This window comes from Typopeltis vanoorti, chromosome 13 (assembly GCF_054136105.1).
Source record: "Typopeltis vanoorti isolate ZY-2024b chromosome 13, IOZ_Tvanoo_1.0, whole genome shotgun sequence".
NCBI lineage: Eukaryota > Metazoa > Arthropoda > Arachnida > Uropygi > Thelyphonidae > Typopeltis > Typopeltis vanoorti.
In genome coordinates, this window is record NC_143561.1 from 61,623,762 (window position 1) to 61,649,995 (window position 26,234).

The following is a 26,234-nucleotide window of genomic DNA, read 5'->3' on the forward strand; positions in this document are numbered from 1 at the left end:
CTGATGTTGAAAGTTTGCAAGATGATTTAAATAAGCTGGTAGAATGGGAAAAAGATAATGGATGTCAGTTCAATGTGGAAAAGTGCAAAGTCATGCATTTTGGGATTAAAAGATTACCAGCTGTGTACTACATTGATGGAAAAGTACTCCAAGAGATTGATGAGGCTAGGGACTTAGGGGTGTTGGTAGATAGGGAGATGAAGTTCAGAGGACAGATATGATTACTTGGTTGTTGAGGAACACAGTGACATCCAGAGATAAAGAGGTTATTATTCCACTTTATGCAGCGGTGATACCTCCACATTTGGATTACTGTGCTCAGTTCTGGTCACCTGGAATCCTTGGAGATGAGGAGGCTGTGGAGAAGATTCAGAGAAGAGTGACCAAGTTGGTGAGTGATGTAAAAAATGATGTTCCCTACATTGATAGATTCAGAACTTGTGGATTGCAGAGGTTGGTTAATAGGCAGAGAAGAGGGAATATGATAGAAACATTTATTTTACTGAAAGGTTTTTATTGGATTGATGCAGGGGAAATGTTTCAGCTGTGTGATAGTGATGGAAGAACAAGAGGTCATCCCTGGAAATTAAAGAAGAGTGTGGTTAACAAGGGTGTCAGAACAAGATTTTTTGCATGGAGGGTGGTAAATGAGTGGAATTCATTGCCTGACTTAGTTGTGAGCTCTTTGTCTATAAATGAATTCAAGAAGAGATATGACAGATATTGTTTTGCTAGTTTGGGTCTCCCGCGATGAGTCTACTGACTCCATGGAGATACCTGTAATAATAATAATAAAACTTTAGTTTAATATAAAGTAAAATAAACACTCAACGTTTTGACCTTCACATTAAGGTCATCATTTGGAGTATATACAAAGAAACAAGTTGCACTACAATCTACACTGCATGCTAAAGTTAGTGACCAACTGTTACAACTATTGGCCTGACCTCTGGTGGAAAAAAAAAACCTTACTACATCAAAGCTAGAGTCCTATTATTATTATTACTATTATATTACTATTATCTGTTATGTTACAAAATGGCAAACTTTGAATGCCAATCATACAAATCTAACCCAATCAGGACATCTTTTCCCCAGCAAGCAACTCCAACAGTGAACAACAAACAAGGGAGACAAGGAGCCCAACCACATGCAAGTGATAGTCATGTGATCAACCTATCTAGCCACACCTTAAATAACGGTCAACTTGCATTACTTGATAAAGAGTTAACTTTGCAGTAGCCTAGAACTACTAATAAACTGAATGTTATATACCACATAGAAAGAGGCATTAAGTCTCTTCCAAATAATATAGCCGATAAAATTCGTTTAGAAACCAGCAGTGTGTTGAATAAAAAGAAAACCATATGTAGCAATCTTACAAAAACAGAACTAGCAGCAATCAATCAAGTCATTAAAGCTAATCAAGATATAATTATAATGAAATTAGACAAAGGTAATGCAACTGTTCGTCCTTGACAGATCAACTTACATCATCAGCTGAATCAACTAGTCTCTGATCACAGCACCTATCAGCTTGTGAACTATAATCCAACATACAGGATAAAGAAAAACACTGTGAAATTACTTAAGTCTGTCACTTCTTAGCCGTCAGACACTATTAAAAAACTTATACTCCATTACACTCGTTCTCCCAGATTATACGGTGTTCCCAATAACATTCCTCTTCGGCCGATAGTTGAGGGAATAGACAGCCCTAATTATCACCTAGCCAAGAAATTAGCATCAATACTCAAGGAGTTGGTAGGTCATTACCCCTCCTATATAATGAACACACAACATTTTATAAACAAAATTAAAAACACAACACTCAGCAAAGATGATTTATTAGTTAGTTTTGATGTTTCTGCCCTTTTCACAAATGTCCCAATCAGTGACACAATTCTCCTACAGAACAAATTTCCGCTCGACATTACGACTCTCTTTGTCCACATACTACGTTCCGGTTACTTCATGTGACAAAATAAATTTTACCTACAAAAAGAAGGTACAGCCATGGACTCACATCTATTCCCCCCAATTGCTAACTTTTATATGGAATCTTTTGAGCTACATGCTCTTGATTCCTTTACTCTAAAATCTACAGTTTGGCTCAGATACGTTCATGATGTTTTCATTATCTAGCCACAGGATCCAGAAAAGTTAAACACATTCCTTAGCCACCTGAACAAACATGAGCGCATACAATTTACTATTGAAATTGAAAATCAGAACTCACTCCTTTTTCTGGATACACTAGTCACACGTCTTCCTTCAGGCTGTCTTTCCTTCACTATTTACCACAAACCTATACATACTGGCCAATATATACATGCCAACTGATATCACCACCCTTTGCAAAAATTTGGAGTCATTAACACCCTCAAAAACAGAGCTATAACAATTAGCTCTAATGAACAAGCTCTTAAACAAGAATTAAAAATTATTAGCAATACATTTATAAATAATGGTTATAGCAAAAATACTATTAATAAAGTTCTTCATAAAACTTCATCAAAAATTAATATAGATTACAGTAAAACCATAGCTATCCCATACATTAAAGGGTTATCAGAAAAAATTAATAGAATCCTACACCATTAAAATCTTAATGCCACTTTTAAACTACCTTTAAAATGAAAAAACATATTCAACTCCTCAAGGATCCTCTCTAACTGTAACTCACCTTGTATTGGGGAAACTGGACATACAATCTGTATCTGTAAAAAAAAAAGAGAGCACAAAAATTGTTGCATTTAATGTGTCATTTGTAACAATTTTTGTGAAGCAGGCCTCTCAGATCATGCTCTTAATCCCCTACACCAAACTGATTGGAAAAGTACTTGCTTGTTACATCATAGAAAAACCTGGTATGAATGGAAATTTAAAGAAGCCTGTGAAATTTTAATCAACCACTCTAATCTTAACAATGATGGTGGCATAAAAATCCCAAGAATTTGGATGGCACACATTCATCCCACCTAGTTTCCAGGAAACCCTGACTTGAGGACTCTAAGCAATTTTTCAGCTTTTATTGGCCACTATCATACCAGTTAGTTGTAATTTATATGTATACTTATATAAGTACTTTTTTTATTTTTATTTATTATTTATTAATTTTTTCCTTTTTGTAAACATGTTGCTCTCCAGCTTAATTTAATTTTGTAACCTAATAGATAATAATAATAATTATAATAATAGGACTCTAGCTTTTTTTTATTATTATTATTCCTGATACCTCCAAGGAGTCTGAAGGCTCATCGCAGGAGGACACCTACAACTGTCTCAACCACTACATCAAACCTCTACTACGAATCATCTCCATCGATGCCATCTACCACCCACCTCCACCACCACAACTAGCATTTTTGTCTGTAAAAATTGCGTGTGTTCGGAAGGGCCGATTTGGCTGTATGCGGGATGAAAAACCTGAGTTACCAGGAGAAAAAACCTTGCCACCTCCGTATGAGATCGGCTAACTCACATTCTATTGAAATCGTCCAGATAAAGATTCCTCCCGTCACGACGAGAATTGAAGTTAGGCCTATTCCAATCAAAGGGTGCAATGTACCATCGTTCTTCCAATTGCACTATGGAGGCTATCATATATGAGGATTTAGCAAGTCTCATACAGAGGTGGCAGGGTTCCTTACTCCTGGAAAGTCCAGTTTTTTGTACTGCAACCAGACAAACTCTCCAGGAGAACACACACACACAACTGACAGACAAAAATATGTTACTAATAGCATTATCTACTAATAGCCTTGCCTGTATGGGCCTTGCAACTGTATCCTCATATGCAAATTTATTAACTAATCTGTGCCAATAAATATCTGGAAGATAAGGTTTATCTGCAAATGTAAATTCAATCCAAGAGTAGTATATATGATTTCAAGATATCAGTTATATTTTACATAACTAAGGACTGGGGGCCAGATAATGTAGAAAAAATCGATAGCTTTCAGCAGTCCTTTCTACATAGATCCTCAAAAATCATAAAGCAAATTAATGTATTATACACACAATTATTTAAGGAAAAAATATATAATGTATTAATATAAACACATATTTCTAATGAGCATCTTGTAATGTCCTTTGTAATGTTTGTTTCAGTCTATTCATGCTTCATATAGCAGTTATCTGTGGACAAACCACAAATATGTGGTTTGTCCACTCTGAAGCTGTAGTGATATACTCACAAAATGTGTTTTTACTACCAAATACTTACTTTTTTCTTTATGGAATATGATGTGTATCGTCTTCTTATGTCTATTATAATAATATTAATAACCAAAATGTGTTGAAATGGCAGTGAATTATCTACCAAAGTTCACAGCAAGCTAGAAGCTATCTGTTTCATCTGTAGTGATAAAAAAAAAAAACTATTTTTTTGACAAGGAGCAGAAAGAACAAATGCAAATGAGATAACTCATCTGCATTCACGTACTCTCAGGCCAACAGAAGACTTCAGTCGTTACTCAGGAAAAGTAAATAACAACAATAAAAAATCATCAGATACATTTTCATTCCCAAAAGTGAGTAGTAAGTACTCTTCCCAAACTGTTAGGAAATCTCCATCTTGCACCATAAAAAATGAATGCATTCCCACAGTATGCTAGATAATTAAATGTTAATAATTAGCATACATGTTTTGCAGTACATTTTACTGAGTTGCAGGATTAAAACTGTTTCTTTCAAGAGGTAAAAAATGTCTCGTTTGTGCCAAACATTAAGTAACTCTAGAATCAGCTGAAAAGAAACCTAGAAAAAATCTCCCTAGTAGTAATTAGAATCAAATCATTAATGATTCTTAATTATTATTATGATGACTCAGGCCTCCATGGAGTCAAGACTCATCGTGGGAGGCCCACCCTAGAAAAACAGTCTATCAACTCTGTGAATCCATCTCCTACCACTCTATCAGGTAATGCATTCCACCATTCAATGATGTAGTAAGGTTCTTTTCCACCAGAGGTGAGGCCAATAGTTGTAACGGTTGGTCAGTAACTTTAGCATGATATGTAGATTATAGTGCAGCTTGTTTCTTTGTATATGCGTATACTCCAGCTGATGACCTTAATGTGAAGGTTGAAAGTTTATTTTGGTTTATAATTATCTAAAGTTTTACTCTAACACGGTAGTTGTTTCTATAATTTTCGTGATGTAAATGCAGATTATGTAATCAGAAAGATGAAACCATAGAACATCTGATCAGTGCCTGCAGGAAGATAGCCCAAACATATTACAAATACCGCCATGACCAAGTGGTCAAAATAATTCATTGGCTTGTGTTAGATCTAGAATAAGGGTCCTAGCATATTTTGAGCCATTTTTCTAAGATCTAACAAGAAGAGACAAAATTACACAAAGATATATTATTATTATTATTATTATTATTCCCCAAGACCTCATGGAGTCAAAGACTCATCTGGGAGGTCCTTTTATCACACACACATCTCATCATATTGTGTCTTAAACACACTCAAACTCCTTGCAGATACCACACTCTCAGGCAAAGCATTCCAATCATTCACAACTCTGCACGAAAAAAACCTGCCTCTCACTCCCCTACTCACACCCTCTTTATACAGTTTCCAGGGATGACCTCTGGTTCTCCTCTGATCTCCCACTATTCTCTGTAGAACTTCTCAACCATTGATCTTATAACAATCCCTTCCCAACTTGTATGTCTCTATCATATTTCCCCTCTTCCTTCTCTCCACCAGACTCTGCAAATTACAACTTCTCAATCTTTTCTCATACTCGACATTCCAGAGGTCAGAAACTACCTTAGTCAGTTGCCTTTGGACCCTTTCCTACATCTCTTCATCTTTCTGAAAACCCGGTGACCAAATCTGGGCACAATAGTCCATGTGTGGCCTAATCAAAGCCTTATACAATGGAACAAGAATCTCCCTACTTCTACACATCAGTGTCCTCCGCATCATTCCCAGAAGTCTTTGTGTTGTCTTCACAATTTTGGCGATGTGTCCCCTAAATTTTAGATCCTTATCCACTATCACCCCCAGATCTCTTATTTCCTCGACCTCCAACAATATATTCTCACCAAGCATAAATGCTGCATCCCATCTTTGTTTTCCAAATTTTAAAACCATATATTTTGCAACATTGAACTCACATCCCCATTTGCTTGCCGAATAACTCAATTTATTCAAGTCTTCTTGCAAGGCCAAAACATCTTCACTACTCTTTATGGTTCGTCCCAACTTTGCATCATCTGCAAACAACTGAATATCTCCATCCAAATCTTTGCCAATATCAGTAATATACAAGTTAAATGGTAATGGCCCTAAAACAGACCCCTGAGGCCCTCCACTAGTGACGTTTCTTTTCCTGGATATCGCACTCCCATACACAACTTGTTGATACCTATCGGATAGCCAGTCTCCAATCCAATGCACTAATCTGCCTGTACTTTCGAGAAAAGGAGATGATAAACACTTTCTGGGGGAAAAAGCATGTCACAGTCTAATTGGAAAAGGGTATTAAAGTTAAAATTATAATGTATGATTAAAGAAGATAAAAACATGGAACGTGTAGATTAAAATTGAATTGTGTTAAGTGTTATAGTCAAAATTCTAAAATGTGTTAAACTACATGCCTAACAAAAAAAAATATTTAATGTTGAAAACATAGATGTAAATTATGTTCTGTGCAAGAAGAAAAAAAAAAAAAAAAAATCTACACATCTACCAGCCAATGAGAGTCCAAACGGTCACTACCTAATGACGACATGATGATGTAACACAAGGTGAATAAGCACTCGAGGAAAACAAGCATGGCATACTTCCATGAGAGCAGTACTAAAAGAAGGGAAGGGATGTGATGTCATCCATAACAATGAATGGGAATGAGACATGGAATATGAGTGAAGTATTAAAAGAGGACGCTGTAAAGTAGAATAAAAGTAACCGCGTGCAATTTGAAACTCCCTCTTGATTTTCTGTACCTGCGTTCCCGTTCGAGCCAGCATGGCTGAGAAAGCTTGTCACCAGTGACCAGCAACTACCTTCCATTGCTGTTAGATTCGAGACGAACAAAGCTACCTGCGGAATGATGCCAGATTCTCAGTAAGGAGCCATTGGTAAACCATACCAATGTAAAGACAGCGAAGACATCCTTCGAGGAAGAAATAAGTGAGTCGCAGCAACCATGAAATTGAGCGGCTGATTGATAAGGAAGTCTTGCCATATCCGAAGTGACCACGTGGAGGAAACCATGGAACCCTCCTTTGTAAGGACAAGATTGTAAAGTACAACACTTTAATTTTCTTATATAGTTGTAAATCGTGAAGGAGAAAAAGGGGACAAAGAAAGGAAAAATTCTAAGCATATGTTTGCTCTTAGTGTTCTAGTGACTGTTTTGACTGATTGTCTGGCATAGAAGACTTGTGCTATTCTTAATTTGTACAAAGGGGAGACATGACTTTTGAACAGTTTGTTGAATGAAACTATTAATTGTAGTGCTGAATGTGAGCCTAACTTACACTTAAAGTGTGGACACAATAGTTACAGAATTGAACTTTGTCCTCTATATTTGATTATGAAATAGTGTGAATTAATTATGCCATGTGTGAGCCTTACTTATATATATAGAGATTGAATATTGCATAATTTTGTGAATATTGATTGAATTTGAGCTTGATTGTAATGCAGAGATATCTAGTTAAGATACTTAAACTTAGTAGATGATTTTTTGATGACTTAAATTTTGAGGGAGGAATTTAAGAGTTTAAATTTTGAATAACGGATAACTTGGTAGTGAGATTATTGATTCATATATTTTTAGAACGTGTAATCTAAACGTAACCTTTCTTTTGCTTTAATAAATGTTTTTTTAACTTTAATTTGAGAGTTGTCTAAATGCGAGACTGAATTACCACTTACAAAAATTTCGGACCTATGCAGAGAGGGGATACCATAGATTTAAGGGAAAGTGTCCATGACTGCAAATCACATGATCTGTAATGTTATTTAAACTCTTAGTCCGTTTAGATAGAAAATTTAATTTCTGGTATACTTTCTTGGGATGAGAAAAATCTCCGTCCCTAGTTTCTGACTGACGCAGTTAAAATCTAAATTTTGTCAGAGATAAAAGGGAAAGTGCCTCCGCAGAATTAAAGCTAGGAGTAGGTTATAGTAAGCACGTATAGGACGACACATACAATAAATAAAGTAATAAGAGGAAGTACACAATATAACACTTGTATGCAAAAAGTATGGTTTTCCTACTTCTGATAACTGGTAGCAGCATAAAATAGAGACAGTATTGGAAAACAAAACAGAAAAATTCCCTGAGACTTTAGAACACAAAATAATCAGCCTTTAGAACACAATAGATCTGACATCACATTAGTAAACATCAACAAGTTTAGATTATTGACATTGCAGTATTTAGTGATAACAACATCAACAATAAAGAACTGTAAAAAATGACTAAATATTAAGATTTGGCAATTGAAGTTTTCCAACTATGGCTTAAACATACCAAGTCATTCCAACTGGTATCAGTGTTGGTGCAATTTCAAAGAAGCTGTTCAACTATTTACAAGAATTAAACATCAATGAATTAACCACATATGATCTAAAAAAAAACATTATTTGGAACAGTACATATTTTACAATGTTACCCGACAGACCATTCTTAGATTCTTAATTAGAATCTGGATTGCTCTTTATCAACAGTCAAATTGTTGTTTGAATGATATCTTATTTTGGCCGTGTTTCATTTGTGTGAATAAATTCCTAATAATAAAAGCATAAGTCATTCCAAGAAGAGAAATCATATCTTGTCTGGAGATCTGAATATTATGAAAGATAAAGGGAAATGAAGAATTATTCTTTTTATGAGAAATAAGATAGTGTTTTGGTAGCATTAAAGTTCTCTAGGTATTCCTTTTTCACTTGAGAAGTAAAAATTGGTGTACAAGGCATTCATTATGGAAGATCTTGAATGAAGAAGAGGAAAGATTGTTAAATGAAGACGTGGAGAGATTGCACTGTCCTTAATGAAATCATTGATGATTTCATTAAGGATTTGTGAATTTGCACAATTAATTTATTGTATGGATTTTTTTGTATGGACAAAAGTGCAGAGCCTTGAAATACTCTGACATTAGTGTGAAAATCTGAAAAATTGGCAACCCACTTGTTAAAAATGGAGGGCAGACCATAAGATATACTTTGATAAGGAAGCTTTTGAACCAGATCTCATCAAATAGCCTGAAATAGTTAACAGCAACCACATGAGTTTCCAAACCTTTCCATGGCTTGGAAGTATGAAGGTTAGTTAGGAAATCTTCTAGGAAACATGCATGGTGATGGTCAGTTAATTTGTGAGTTTACAGGTGGTGGTTTAAGTTGTTGTCTGTTGTTTATCTTCTCCATTATTATTTTGAGAACTGAGCTGAGGCAATAGTATGATAATTTGATTGTTCACTTTTATCTTCCTGAAAATAGGCTTGTTTCCATGTTGTATAGCAGATGCCAGATGTACATGAAAGGTTGGGAAGATGATGTAGGATATGTGTTAATATTGCAACACAATTTTGAACTTGAAGTATACCATCAGGGTTAGATTTCTTAAGATCTAAGCACTTAAAGATTCTTTTGATGTGAAAAAAGATTTTCCTGGTGTGTTAATATTGCAACACAATTTTGATCTTCCCTTTCATCAGGTATAGATTTCTTGATATCTAAGCACTTAAATATTCTCCTGGTGAAACACCAGACAAGGTAATAATTAGACAAGTAAGGCTGTACTTGTTATAGTGGGAAAGATTTGCTTTCATTAACCATATTAGAGGATGGAAGAAACGAATGATACCAAGAGATTAACCTTATCTGAGGAGGGACCAGAATGCTCAACTGACATTTAAGGAGGGTTGCTCTGTTTATTATTATTATTATTATTCAGGACCTCCTTGGAGTCATAAGACTCATGATGGGAGATCCATCTTGAACAATACAAAGTCTCTCACCATTCCATAAACTTTAAAAGGTTTAAAAGGTTTTTATAAGATTGATGTAGGGGAAATGTTTCAGCTGTGTGATAGTGATGGAAGAACAAGTTGATCCAATGGTGAGGACCAAAAACTGCTGAAAAACCGGTGTTAAAATGCTATGGAGAATTTGCCATTGTGCAGCCCACGTAAGTGTTTTGAGATGCTTTAACGGTAATAAATTTCACCATCATACACGAAACTGCAGGGGGAAAACCATCTGTCCATTCTGCTCTAAAGAACATAAGTTCAGTGAGTGTCCACGAAATAAGTCTGAGATGAATTGCATAAATTGCAAAAATCACAACAAGCATGCCAAAAACCAAAAATGGTTGCAAACACATGGCACTAAGCAAAGACTGCCCGACATACAACTACTACAGACAGCTCAAAATTCAGAACATAGATTATGGAAAGCAATCTTGTAGAAACAGCACTACTTCCCTGGCATGTCTTCAAATAAATCTACAACGCTCTATCAAGGCTGTCAATAACATAACAGAACTCATAAATAGAAAAAATATAGGACTGGCATTAATACAAGACCCCTACAATGTCAACAACAAAATAAGCATCTTTCCAAGTAATTATAAAATAATTTCCAAAGGATCTGAAAGAAAGAGAGCTGGAATACTCGTGTTCAACACTGAAGTTGAGGCAATATTAATTTCTCAGCACAGCAACGAGAACTTGGTACTTATCGAAATTACATACAGAGGAATTAAAACTTTTGCTGCAAGTATGTATCTAAACTATCACACTGACATAAAATATGACTTAGAAAAAATGGGCAACATCATGGATTTTACCATCAACTACGGCTTAATTGTGGGAATAGATAGCACCGCCAATTCAGTTTTATGGTTTAATGAGAGCACAAACAATAGAGGTAAAAATTTGGAAGAGTTCATAGCATCAAACTCCCTACACATACTAAACGACGACAGTAACACTCCATCATTTGAAAATACCAGAGGAAGCAGCTTCATTGATCTGACACTGGCAAACAACGCTATTTTACCCTGGGTTTCTGAATGGAAATGCGAAGAAGAGGAAAGCTGTTCTGATCATCGCATTTCAAGTTTTAATATCATTTATATTTTTGTTACTGATATTAAAACTTGAAATTAATGGAATAAACAACACAAAACCATCGCATTAACATCAAGTACTTCACCAGTAAAACTAATCTAGAGATATTTGCTAAAGTATTAAAAACCAAATTTTCATGCCTAATCTCAGAACATCACTTTAATGGGATCAGCAATCAACAGCTCAGCTTAGACATGAACCTAGCCTTCTGGGCATCAGAACAAGCCGATACAGACTTCCTTACATATGTGCTTTCATCAGGTCTGAAAAAATCTAGCAACCAAACACTCAGAACAGCCAAGAAGCTAAACATCGAAGGAAGAAAATCAGTACCTCGGTGGAATGCTGAATTATCATTCCTGAGAAAACGTGTTAACGTGCACAGACGACTATAATTGAAGAACATACAATAACCAAGATTTAAAAAAGAGCAGAAGGCAGAACTACTATAAAGCCAAATACAGCTATCAGTCCAAAATTACAAACGAGAAAACAGAATCATGGAAAAAATTCTGTGCTGTTTCAACCATATAGAATCCTTGGAATTACATATATAAATTAGCAGCAAGCAAGAATAAGTCAACACCTACATTATCAACAATCAAGAAAACAGATGGCACCTACACTAAAAACTTAGCAGAAACTGCAGCTATTATGATCAACAAGTTGATTCCTGTTGACGATGAATCAACAGACAAAGAAATCCACAAAACCTACAGACAAAGAATGAAAACAGACATAGATACTCCTAATGATGACTTATTTATCAACTAAAGAAATCGAGTCAGTATTAAGATCAGTGGATTCAAGTAATACTGGAGAGGACGGAATGACCAGTGATATACTACTAAGAGCATTTGTCGAATTCTCCGAATTCATAACAACAGTTTACAATGAATGCCTAAAAAGAGGGCAATTTCCTTTAAAATGGGAACGTTCTAAAATTATACCCATAATAAAACCACGAAAAGAAACATCTGACGAAATTAGCAAATACAGGCCAATCAGTCTCATAAATGTCGCTGGTGAGGTGCTAGAAAAACTTCTGATAAAACTGAATAATGCACTATGTCTACTCAAGAAACCTATCAAGCAGCAATCAGTGTGCATTTAGACCTCAATCCAGTACAGTAAAACCAATTATGGAGGCAAAAGAGTTCACAGAAGACAGTCTAAAGCAAAAAACAAGACGTACTACTGCTCTCACTCAATGTACAAGGAGCTTTCGATGCTGCATGGTGGCCAGCCATAATCAATCAATTAAGAGATTTAAAATGGCCAAAAAACTTAATTGATCTTACAAAAAATTATTTTACAGACAGAACAGCAACCATGCTATTAAAAACCACAGCTGTAACGAAAGAAGTCAAATGAGGCTGCCCTCAAGGCTCCTGCTGTGGATCAAGCGTCTGGAACATCCAGTATGACTCGCTATTAAGACTTCCTTTCACTACTGAAACAAAAGTCATAGCTTTCGCTGATGATGTGATGATCATGATTCAAGGACGCGACGGCTTACAACTAGAAGTAACAGCCAACGAAGAACTCTTTAAAATTGCAGAGTGGGCACGTGAGAAGAAAGTTACATTCAATAGCGGCAAGTCTAAAGTGCTTCATATTTCACGTAAAAAATCAAAGCAGCCTGTTGCAGTCTTCCTAAATGGAGAAGTTCTCAAGGTAGCTAGTGAGCTAAAATACCTAGGGGTAATAATAGATGAAAGATTTACCATCAACAAGCACATCTCATATGTTGCTGAAAAAAGCTTACAAATTGTAAACCTTCTAGCAAAGTCGGCAAGGATTAAGTGGGGATTAGGCCAATGAGCGCTGAAAACAATATATACTGGAGCTATACTACCATTAATATCTTATGCTGCACCTGCCTGGAAACATTCACTAAAATCAAAGAAAAATTGACAAAAGCTAAATAGAGTTCAACGCCTTATAGCCATACGTATAATTAAAGGATACAGGACAATATCTTTCAAGGCAGCTTGCATTATTACAGCTCTAACACTGATCTGCCTGAAAATACAAGAATTATCTCTAATATACGAAGTCAATTCCGGAAGATATACCAAAAATTCTAACATTGATCCAAATTGCCATGAACATCTGCTTCACTACAGTAAGTGTCCTCACCCAGCAAAGAAAACAAATATCAGTGAGAAGGAAAGCTCTGAATTTGACGAATTCCATATATACACTGACGGAAGCAAAACTGGAGAGAACGTCGGCTGTTTTTTCATTGCATATAACAGGCAGTCCATTATACAAGAACACTGCTCTAGACTGTATCCTCTCTGTTCCAACAACCAAGCAGAACAACTTGCTATAGTTCATTCACTTATATATCTCCAGGAATTAGAAGTCAACACCTCTCATCAAAAGACAGCAACAATTTAACGTGACAGTAGAAGCATTACAGACGGCATAAAAAACCGGAACCATATAGCGTTAATAGAACAGACAAGAAAGCTGGTTTGGAATCTCACTCTATCAGGACGGGAAAACAAGTTCTGCTGGGTGAACACACATACTGGGGTTTGCAGGAAATGAGATGCAGATCAGTTGGCTAAAGAAGCAGTTAGAAACAAACAGCTAGAAACAAGTTACCAAAAGTACTCGAAATCTGCTATAAAAACACTTGCAGAAGAAAGAAGAATGGAAAACATCAAAATTCCGGCTGAAAAAACACTCCATTTCTTCAGGTTTAACCGCGCTACTAATGGGACATGGAAAACTAAGACACTACTTACACAGATTCCATATCCTGGAATCACCATCATGTATTTGTAGTTCACAACTTCAACAGACTGTTGACCACATACTTTACAACTACCAGCTACTGGACTACATACAGATACCCCTAATGCAACACATCATTACTTCTGAAGACAAGTGGTCAGTGTCAAAACATAGACTTATTGAAAAGTATTACTCAGAACTAATTAAATTTTCCAATAAGATCAACTACCAGTCGTTGTAAAGTAACATAAATTACTGATGTTGTATGAATTATATAGTGTAAATATACGTATATATAAAAATATAAATATGGATGTAAAAGTCAGAATATGTACATATAGATGTAAAAATATAAATGTAAATATGAATACTGATATAAAATTGGAAATGTAAATATGAATACTGATACAAAATTGGAAATGTAAATATGAATACAAAATTAGGAATGTAAATGTTAATCAGTACTTGGAAGCTACATGTAATGTATTCATTGTATTCAATGGAGCATGTAGGAATAAATTATCTCCTGGTAGGGTTGTTATTAGGAGGAAAATGCAAAACATGCATGCACGCGCACACACGCACGCACACAATCAATCAATCAATCAACCTGTAATTATTTCAGTTCTTCAGTTCCGTCCCCTCCTCTACCCTTTTGTGAAATAGAACAGTTTTACCTTTCTTCCGCTCTTTGGAAAGCTCCTTCTTGTAAAGCTTTTGTTAACATATCAGGGTTGACATCTTGAGAAACTTTAACATTTCCTTAAAATATGCAGAAATGTCATCAATTCCTCTTCCTTTATCAACATTAAGCAAACTTAATGTTAATAAACTCATCCTCATTCAGTAGTCTCTTCTCTACCATTCCTTCCTTTCCCTAGCTTTACACAATATCACATTTGTGAGCTTAAAATATCCTGATGAATTTCTCATTAAATACCTCAGCTATATCTTCCACAATTATTAAATATATCTATCATTTTTCATTTAATATCGTCTTCATATATTTATTCTTTCTTCTAAATTCTGGATGTTTTTTTTTGTTGTTGTTGTTTATTTTATTTATTTATTTTTTTTTTATTGGCTGAGTGCTGATTATACTTCCCTTCGGCTTTCCTTCCTTACCAACCTGGGAAGAAGAGTAGTCTTCTTATCCTGTTCTTTATAAATTTAAATGACTTTTTATTCCCACCTTATGCCATCTTTATAATAATACCTTCTTCTTCTTCCAGATTATTCTTAATCTCACTATTTCTCCATTTTACTTCTATTCTGTTTAACCTCCTAATCATTATTACCAGTTCATTTTCCTCTTATAAAGCAGCTTTACTATCATAGTAGTTAATATAATGGGGGGGGGAGAATTCTTTATATTTTTAATGATGAACAGTTATATTTGAAATCATTCAGCTGTGTTAACTAGAAAAAAAAAGTTTTATTTTATTTTATTTTTATATCACTCTTATACATGCAAGATGGCTAGGCTTATAGCAAATAAATGCCATGTGTGTGGTCCTAAATCTGTTAAGTGCTAAATCTTATAATAACAAAACGTTAGCCATAACTAGTATATGTGCATTAAAGCTTATAGTTTAAACTTAATACTACTGCATTCATCTCTTAATGACTTTTCTGATAAATTAACCAATACGGCATAGTTTGATGTTTTATTCTTAACTAGTTACAAAGTGTATAACTTTTTTCCATCCATAGTTTTATACTAATACTTTAATAAGTCTCAGTTAATAAGTATTTACTAAATGACTTGAACAAGAATTGATAAAATACTAATAATTGTATCAATTTTTATCAATTGTATCAATTATAATTTTTGATCTTAAATCTTAATTAAGGGTGTATATTCTGCTTGAATAATTATTAATGTTGTTTTTAACTTTTTATAGGGAATTCCTGGACGCCCAGGTCCATCAGGATTACAAGGATTACGAGTGAGTTCTAAATGCATTTTATTAACTTCAGAAATAATTTTAGACTTTTTGATTTTGACATACAGTATATAGTATTTGTGTGATTGTAAAGTAGTGTTATTAGTACTTAGTAACTTTACAAAGTACTAATAACACATCATATTAACAAATTTTTAAATGTGTACTTCGGTAAATACTTTAACATATATTCCTTGAATATATTTTAAATTTATACCCATAAATATATATTTCTTGAATAACAATAATATTTTAATTTTTTTAGGGTTTGTCTGGAAGACCAGGCATTCCAGGAAAAGATGGTGCTCCAGGTGAAAGAGTAAGTATATAGGAAATGTAGGAAGGGCTGGACTTTCTACTTTTTGTTTATAATAGTTTAGCATGTAATACCAAATATGGGTATGCACTGAGTGAAAACATTCCTGCTCTCTCTCTCTCTCTCTATATATATATATATATGTTGACAAAAGTATTTCGACACCTGGTTGTGGTCAAAAAAATTATGTTTTAATTATAATTCTAGTACCCAGTGGGATCACCTTTGGCCTAAATGACAGCAGCTACCCTTTGGGGAATGCTTTCAACCAATTTCTGATACATCGCAACAGGAAGGAATGCTCTTCCATTCCTTGTGCAAAGCTAACCCCATTGCTAATTCTGATGATGGCCACTGTGGTCTGGAGCAAATTCAGCATTCAAATCCATCCCAATGGGTTGAGCTCTGGACTCTGAGCTGGCAAGTTCAACACTTCAACTTTTTTTTTTTTTTTTTGTGGAAACCAGTCTCAGACATGTAGTGCAATATGGCATAGAGCATTGTCCTGCTGAAATATGCAAGGGTCGCTTCCGAAGTACTTCCACAACATCAGAGGCATGAAATTTTCCAGAATGTTCACATAGCCATCAAACATCATGGTTTTGGGCACGTTCACCATTGAACCATGCCCTGTTTCCAACTCAAATACTCCCATGCCATTAATAAGCCTCTGCCAAACTTGACAGTTCAAATGATGCAGTCCTACTGGAACCATTTCCCAGGTAATCTCCAGATCCAAACACAACCATCAAAGTGAAATATTTGGAAGCATGATTCATTGTTCCACAGAACCCTTTTCCATTCATTAATGCTCCAGGAACAATGTGCAAGACACCAGTTCAAAGATCATTTGGCATTGAGGTGATGTGTAGCTCATTCAAAACAGATCTGCCATGATAGCCTACAGCATTCAACTGTCTGCAGACTGCTGACAGATGTCTCTCAGCATTTTCCAGGTTGACTGCAAGGTCTGCCACTGATGACATGCGGGATGCTCAAACATTACAAGACAGAACTAATCGATCTCAGTCACTGAATGTTGGTAGCCTCCCAGCACATTTTTCTGCTGTGGAATCACCATGAACTTTCTATCTATGAATGACATATGCAATGGTGCATTTCAGTATACTGAGACAGGTAGCAATATCACAGACAGAAATACTACTAATCTGATGCCCATCTAGCATCCCATGTTGGAAGTCTGTTAGTTCAGCTGAACGTGGCATCTTGGCATCAAGTACAGTGCGAAATGTGTAGCACATCCCACATTTTATTACCAGACTTCATGTAGATAAACTTATATGTTGGTGATACATAACTCAATTTTTAGGGAAAGAAAACATATACTGTTATATTAATTAAAAAACTTTAATTAATACTAGCTATATATTTGGGTAATGTTACATTACCATCTTCAGGGAACATAAAATTAACGATATGTGCACGCAGGCACTAACACTGAACAAATATGGCTGAAGTTGGTGTGTTAGAGTCCTAAAAGGTGCCACCTAGTGGGCTAAATTGGGTAGTAGTCTTGATTGTTGGCTGACGTTCTAAGAATGCAAGCTTCCCATATTTGGGGCAATCTCATGCATCCAAATTTGTTGAGGTTTGGGGAGTTTTTTAGAGCTAAGGCTGATTCCAGGAATAATCTCTCATATTTATACTTGCTGCGGTGAAGTAAGGTAGCTTTCTTTCAGCATATTTTGTGGCAGGTGTCCAAAGCATGGTCAGCAAGTCCTGAGTGGCTGTATTGGTGGAAACGGATATAATTCTTATGTTCAGATATCCTGATATTAGCTGTCCTGCCTATTTGGCCATAGTAAGACAGTTTGCAACTACAAGGGACCTGGTATATTCCAGGTAGTCCTAGGGGAAGTGGCTGGTCCTTGGGGGAGCGGATAAGAGATGCCAATTTTTTATATGGTTTATAACAAGTTGTCAAGTCATATTTTTTGGGGATTTTTGTTAGCTTTTCAGAAGTACCCCGAATATAAGGAATGGTGATAGATTTAGTCTTTCACCATTCCTTATATTCGGATTTAGGATTTAGTCCCTGTTATGGGGAGGGAGGGAGGGAGGTTGAGGTTATTTTTTGGATTTTATGGGGATTGTTGCCATTGGCTACAAAGGTGTTAAGACTATGATTAAGTTCAATGGCAAGGGCATTGTTATCTGAACTGATTAATTTTGCCCTGTTATATAGAGTTTTTATAATCCCATATTGTTGGGAGGTTGGGTGGTGTGATTGCTGGTGAATGTATCTACCGTATGTGTCTTTTTTCTGTAAAAAGAGAGAGCCAGGAATCCATTTTTTAATTAATATAACAGTATACGTTGTCGTTCTCTAAAAATTGACAGTTATGTATCACCAATGTATAAGTTTATCTACAAGAATTACAACAATTCACGGAGATTCCATCGCATGCAAGGCCCATCAATATGGCAAGTTAAAACTGAAGATTTCTAGACAACTGAATTGATTAGCCTTTCTAAAATGCTGCTGGGATAATAATGTGATCCCTAAGTGTGTAAAATTAAAGCACCGATTCACTTCACCTAAAGCTCTTTGCATATATATAGACGCACTAGCTTCACTCTGTTATGGGAACAAATTGCTGCTACCTGCGTTCTCTTGGCTGACACTAACTTGGCTATTCGTGTGCTAGAAGAAGAGCTTGCCACCATGCTGAACGATGACCTTTGGATGATCCTCTCTGACATCTCTAATTGTTGCAGAAAAGGAATTACAAAAAGTACATAAAAAAATTCAAAGTTTAAAAAAGAACTCAGCTTGCAAACCTAAACACAGTAATAAATCTGTCATCCCTTACTTTGAAGCCTGAAGCAATCAGCACACTCTCGCTAGGCCACAACTTTGCCATAGTGCACATAGTGCGAAAAAAATCCCTTCTGAAGAAATAATATTTCAGGTAGAACGTGGTATTCGCAGCATTCTCAACTATATTGCCAACAATATCAGGCTAGATGTAGCTGGTGTTCTTACCCAAGATAAACCTCTAAAAAGCAACCTATCTAAAGAAGAATTCAAACTTTTACAGGAAATAAAAAATAACAGTAAAATAATAATTACTAAAGCGGATGAGGGAAATGCCACTGAAGTTCTAAACAAAACTAACTACACAAGCAAGCTTTCCTCTTTACTATTAGATCGGTCTATTTACCTCCCTATAGAATATGATCCCAAATCAGAACACTCCATAGGTTCCTTAAGAAGATTACTTCTTGGCTGGAGGAAGTGACTAACAAACTAAAACCTCTTAACTCTGAACTTCCAAAAATCCATAAACAGAATGTGCCATTACGTTCCATTGTGGATGGCATTGATCCCCCCCACATACCAATTAGCCAAACATTTAGCCAGAGTGCTCACACAATATACTATCAACACACCTTCACACACAAAAAATTCAGCCCACTTTAAAGCCAGTGTAGAAAAACCTCTCCCTCCAACACACTGACATAATGGTCAGTTTTGATGTCTCCTCCTTATTCACCAATGTCCCGCTCAAAGATACTGTGGACCTCGTCCAAGCCAAATTTCTTCCCGATATCTCAGCTGTATTTATTATTATTCAGGCCTCCATGGAGTCAAAAGACTCATCGTGGGAGGTCCTTCCTAAGAAACACAAAGTCTATTATACCACTCCTTAAACTCATTGACCGTTCTCACTCTCACCACTCCATCAGGCAATGCATTCCATGGTTCAACCACCCTCCATGCAAAAAAAACCATTCTGCACCCTCTTGCTCACAGTTTCCTTTCGTAACTTCCAGGGATGACCTCTTGTCATCACTCCTTTCCGCTGTTCAACCAAGCGAAAGAACTCCCCAGTGTCAACCCTGTAACCACCTCTCAACAGTTTAAAAGTCTCAATCATATCACCTCTTCTTCTTCTTCTTCTTCTATCCACCAAACTCTGCAGTCCACATTCCCTCAGCCAATTCTCATAACTCATTTGTACAGTCCTGAAAGTATTCTTTGTTATTCACCTTTGTACTCTTTCCACAGTTAATTTATCCCCTTCAAATCCTGGGGACCAAATCTGAGAACAATAGTCCAAGTGTGGTCTGATCAGGGTCTTATACAACGGAATGATAACTGTTTTATCTCTGCAGGTCAGCATCCTTCTCATTATTGCAGCAATCCTCTTTGTTACCTTCACCACCTTTGCAATATGTCCCCTAAATTTCAGGTTTCTATCAATCATCAACCCGAGATCTCTTGTCTCTCCTACTTTCTCCAGTATAACTCCTCCCATAGAGTATGCAGTGTCCCATCGATGTTTCCCAAACCTCAAGACCTTACATTTTGCTGCATTAAACTGAAACCCACATTCATTTGCCCATCTATCTAGCTTATTCAAATCCTCTTGCAGGGCTGCCGCATCTGCACTATTACTAATAATCCTTCCCAGCTTCGCATCATCTGCAAACAACTGAATATCCCCTTGCAATCTACTGACAATGTCATTGATATAAAGGTTGAACAGTATAGCTCCCAGTACTGAGCCCTGTAGGACCCCACTTGTAATCCTTTGCTTCCTTGAAACTGCCTCACCATACACAACTCTCTGATAGCTATCGGACAGCCAATCCGGAATCCAGTTGCTCAATCTGAGATGCAGATCCATGTGCTGCAACTTAAATATCAGCTTGTCATATGGCACCCTGTCAATTGCCTTCGCTAAGTCTAAGAAAATGGCAGTATATGCCTTTCCCTCATCTAATGCTCTTGTAACTTTATCATAAAAGGCTAGCATATTGCTAAAACAAGAGTGCTCCTTCACAAATCCATATTGACTCTCACAGATAACATTACCTTCATCTGCCCAATGCTGTATATGGCCCTTCATTACTTTCTCCAAGATCGTACTAACTACTGATGTGACACACAAACTGGCCTATAATTAGACACTTCCAGTCTGCTACTGCCCTTATGCAATGGCACTATCTTACCTTCCTTCCATTCCATGGGCACCTTTCCTGCAGCCAGACTTTCATTGAAAAGCCAGATCAAAGGCACTGTCAGTTCCCTAGCTGTCTAGCACATTCTCTCAAAACTCGTGGTGAATTACCATCCAGTCCCACAGCTTTACTGACATCCAGTGTACTCAGTATTTGAAGCACACTCTCCTCCTGTACCTCTAAATCTTGAACCTGCCCAATCCCTCTAGCATTAAAACTGACTCCTCCAGGATGAAATACTCCAATAAAGTGTTCATTGAACAATTTTAATTTACCATGAATTCAGGCTATTTGGTTTGGCAAGGAAAATTCTATAGACAAATAGAGGGAATAGCTATGGGTTCTCCACCTCTGGCCAACTTCTTTATGGAGACCTTTGAAGAAAAATCCTTAAACTTGGCTCCACTTAAACCTACTGTTTGACTTCGCTATGTAGATGATGATGTGTTCTCTATTTGGCTGCATGGCTTGGACACACTCCACAACTTCTTATCACACGTAAACAGTCAACACTGCATGATCCAGATTACCTTGGAAAAAGAAAAACAATAACAATCTCCCTTTCTTAGACACTCTGATTGCAAGCCGGCCTAATGGATCCCTGGCTTTCTCTGTTTACAGAAAACCTACACATACAGGTAGATACATTCACCAGCAATCACACCTCCCAACAATATGGGATTATAAAAACCCTGTATAACAGGGCAAAATTAATCAGTTCAGATAACAATGCCCTTGCCATTGAACTTAACTATATTCTTAACACCTTTGTAGCCAATGGCTACAACCCCCATAAAATCCAAAAAATAACCTCAACCTCCCTCCCTCCCTCCCCATAACAGGGACTAAATCCTAAATCCGAATATAAGGAATGGTGAAAGACTAAATTTATCACCATTCCTTATATTCGGGGTACTTCTGAAAAGCTAACAAAAATCCCCAAAAAATATGACTTGACAGCTTGTTATAAACCATATAAACATTGGCATCTCTTATCCGCTCCCCCAAGGACCAGCCACTTCCCCTAGGACTACCTGGAATATACCAGGTCCCTTGTAGTTGCAAACTGTCTTACTACGGCCAAATAGGCAGGACAGCTAATATCAGGATATCTGAACATAAGAATTATATCCGTTTCCACCAATACAGCCACTCAGGACTTGCTGACCATGCTTTGGACACCTGCCACAAAATATGCTGAAAGAAAGCTACCTTACTTCACCGCAGCAAGTATAAATATGAGAGATTATTCCCCAAAAAACTCCCCAAACCTCAACAAATTTGGATGCATGAGATTGCCCCAAATATGGGAAGCTTACATTCTTAGAAAGTCAGCCCAACAATCAAGACTACTACCCAATTTAGCCCACTAGGTGGCACCTTTTAGGACTCTAGCACCGACTTCAGCCATATTTGTTCAGTGTTAGTGCCTACGTGCACATATCATTAATTTTATGTTCCCTGAAGATGGTAATGTAACATTACCCAAATATATAGCTAGTATTAATTAAAGTTTTTTAATTAATATAACAGTATACATTGTCTTTCCCTAAAAATTGTCAGTTATTACCTGACTTACGCAGACACTCCCTGAATATTTGCATGTCGTAGAATCCAATTTTCGTTGACATAAGGTGTCCAAATACTTTTGTCTACATAGTTCACACACACACACACACACACACACACACACACACACACACACACACACACACACACACACACACACACACACATCAGAGGTGAATATTCCAGATGTACTAGGTGTGTGGTGCACGTCCATGGAATATCAATATCATCGATATTATATTTTTAGATTTATTCCCATTAGAGACTCTCTTAATTGTTTCCTGGCTTCGTATGATTTCTAAAATTAAACACAATATACTAATGCTTCATGAAGATTCATGAAGAGGACACTATTCAACATGTAAACATTGCATCACATTTCCATTAAGCCCAGGTGTGCATTCAAAATACATGCACCTTTGATCAGATGTACAGAGGGCACAAAGGGTCAAATTCTTAGCATTCCAATGGTTTTAAACCAACCAGAAGTGAGCGCTGGACAATAGCACCTAGAAATTAGTGGCTGTTGATTGGTTATTGTGTCAACCAATCCAAATGAATGTTATTTGTCATGAGTTGCTGTTTTTGTTTTCTGAGTTTAATCTGTTTTGCGTGTGTGAAATGTGAACTGACATGGTAGGCAAATTTTTATATATAATATAGACAAGTTTTTAGTATATAATTTTCCATAAATGTTTAACTTTTTTGCCCATATTTACAATGGGGAACAATGTTGACAATCTAATGAATGTCTTGTTTTCTTCCAGAACTCTTTTGGATTGTACGATTGGAGTTGAAAGCAGTAAGCCTCCACCTCCTCCTCTTCAGTAATCCACATGTTAGCACACCCAACCAAAATAGACATGCGATGCCACTGATATGCACGCGCACACACACACACACACACGCACACATAGTATTGTGTATGTGCATATGTATGTATGTATGTATGCACATAGACAATATCTGTAATGTTATACTTTACCTAACTTATTCACTGTTGATATACTAACCATCTACTCTAGCAAGAAATCCTGTGCAGCTTGCTTTTTCAAGTGTTACAGGATTACTCAAAATCTTTCAACACTGATCTTCCTTTCCATATGCATGGTATTAATGATAATAATAATAATATTATTATCATTATAACTGTGCCTGTCTAAGCCAGTAATAAGTCCCAGTAATAACCCATTTTACATTCAGCATGAGTGATGAAAAGAACTTGAAACTTACCTGCTTCTTAATCATTCCATTAATCAGCTTTCAGAAGATATAAGAAATAGATGGAAGGATAGATACAATAGAAATCTACCAACTGATAAGGGGATCTTACACATACAAGTGAGATTTGCTTGTGTCAGATGTGTATGCACAGGGAAGGAGATGAACGTCTGGCACAAGCTGCAAAATCTCACTTGTATGTGTAAGATACCCTCCTTCCATCTATTTCTTATATTCTCCTAGTCTCTTCACTTGCACAACTCTTCTTATGCACCGAACCAAGGTGATCATATTATTATTATTGTTAGGCCCATGGAGTCAAAAGAATCATCATGTGAAGTCCCACTATCACACTCATTTTCATGATGCCGTGTGTAAAATACATTCATCATCTCCATACTCACAACACTGGCAATGCATTCCAGTCAACTATCAATTTCCATGCAGAAAACTTATTCTTCACCTTCTTGATCATGTCCTCATAAAACTTCCAGGAATGGCTTGTTGTTCCCTGCTAATTCCCTGAAAAACCTCATCTACATTAATTGGTAATAACTTCATCACCAACCTATATATAATATTTCTCAGTCATATTATTATTATTATCTTAAGACCCCATGTGATCAAAGACTCATCTAGGAGGTCCTTTTGTCATACACACAGCTCACCATACCAGGACTTAAACACATTCAAATTCTTTTCAGACACTACCCTCTCAGGCAAGGCATTCCAATCAGTCACAACTCTGAAGCAAAAAAAACCTGTTTCTCGCTCCCCTGTTCACACCCTTCTTATATCCTGGAATAGTTAGAATAACGCATAAAGATAGGGGTGGGACAAAGGGACCTCTGGATTTCATGTATACTAATGCCAAGAGTATTAGGAACAAGAATGAAGAATTTTTGGCCTTGGTTAGCTCCCTGGCCACAGGTTATTAACATTAGTGAAACATGGCTGACAGAAGATGATATAGTTAGTGGGATAGAATGCTTAGGTTATAGTGTGTTTAGGAGGGACAAAGAGAATAAAATGGGGAGAGGAACGTTATTGATGATAGCTGATTAACTACAGCCAAGGAGAATAGAAGTTGCATCGCAGGACAGTGAAAAGAGCCCATTTGAGGCTATTTGGTGTGAGATTGAGACTAGCAGAACAAAATATACAGTTGGGTGCTGCTATAGACCAGGTGATGGAATAGCTGGTGGAAATAGTATGCATAACCAAATTGATGAAATGAGTGAAAGGAGGATAATTATTATGGGGGGGCCGATTTCAACTATGGTAACATTGACTGAAAGGAGGAGAGGACATATGTGAGGAATGAACTGGATTTTATTCAGTTACTAAGGGATAACTATCTGAGACAGCATGTAATAGAAAATACTAGGGTTTTGAGAGTGCTTGACCTGGTAATAGCATCTGAGAATTTGACTGTAATGAATATGACCATGTTGCCACCTATTGGTGAGAGTGATCATAAGGTCTTGACCTGGGAGGTGGCTAAAGGTGTGGAATTTTTGATTAAGACAGGATATATGTGGAATTACTGTGCTGGAAAGTATGACAAGCTTAGGAGATTGCTTGGTTCATTGCCATGGCATGTAAAATTGCAAGGGCTGGATATCGATAGAGCATGAGAAGTGGTCAAGGAGCATTTGCAGGAGGTTATGGCTGATTGTATACCTAGAGTCTGAATAGTAAAACAAGTAGGGGTTAAATGAATGAATAACACCATTAAGCTTGAGCTGCAAAAAAAGAAACAACTGTGAAGGAAATTTAAAGAGAAAGGTGACCTTCAGGCACACGAACGGTATAAAGCGCAGGCCAGAAGGGTAACGCGTGTGGTACGAAAAGCAAAAGCGAATTATGAAAGGGAATTAACCATGCAAGCTAAAGAGAATCCCAAATAGTTTTTTCGATATGTTGCAAGTAAAAGAAAAAATGTACACGGCAGAATGATTTTAAGGAATGCCGTTGGCAAGGAGGTCACTGAATCAGTCAATATAGTGGAATCACTGAGTGAGCACTTTGTAAGAGTATATCATCTAGGTGGTGACATTGAAAGAATGAAGGAAACATTAGTTTATACCGGAATTATGGTGAACGAAGTGGAGGTGAATAGTCTATTACAGAACCTTAATGTGAATACATCTGTGGGATTGAATGGTATACCAGCATGGGTCTTACATGAAGCGGCTAAAGAATTATCAGTGCCCTTGATTATGTTATGTAATCTGAGTCTCGGGTGTGGTTTAGTCCCGAAGGTGTGGAAAGAGGGGAAAATAGTTCCACTGCATAAAGGAGGATCCAAGACTACTATTGCAAATTACCG

At 36.6% G+C, this 26,234-nt stretch overlaps 1 protein-coding gene across 1 annotated transcript in view; it reads left to right on the plus strand.

The window, feature by feature from the left end:
* Positions 1-26,234, plus strand: part of LOC150100214 (uncharacterized) — an 850,396-nt gene that overhangs the window by 472,317 nt on the left and 351,845 nt on the right. The window contains exons 24-25 of the mRNA XM_090402345.1: positions 15,766-15,810; positions 16,073-16,126. Coding sequence (XP_090258471.1) covers positions 15,766-15,810; positions 16,073-16,126 — 99 coding nt within the window. The remainder of the gene's footprint in view (positions 1-15,765; positions 15,811-16,072; positions 16,127-26,234) is intronic.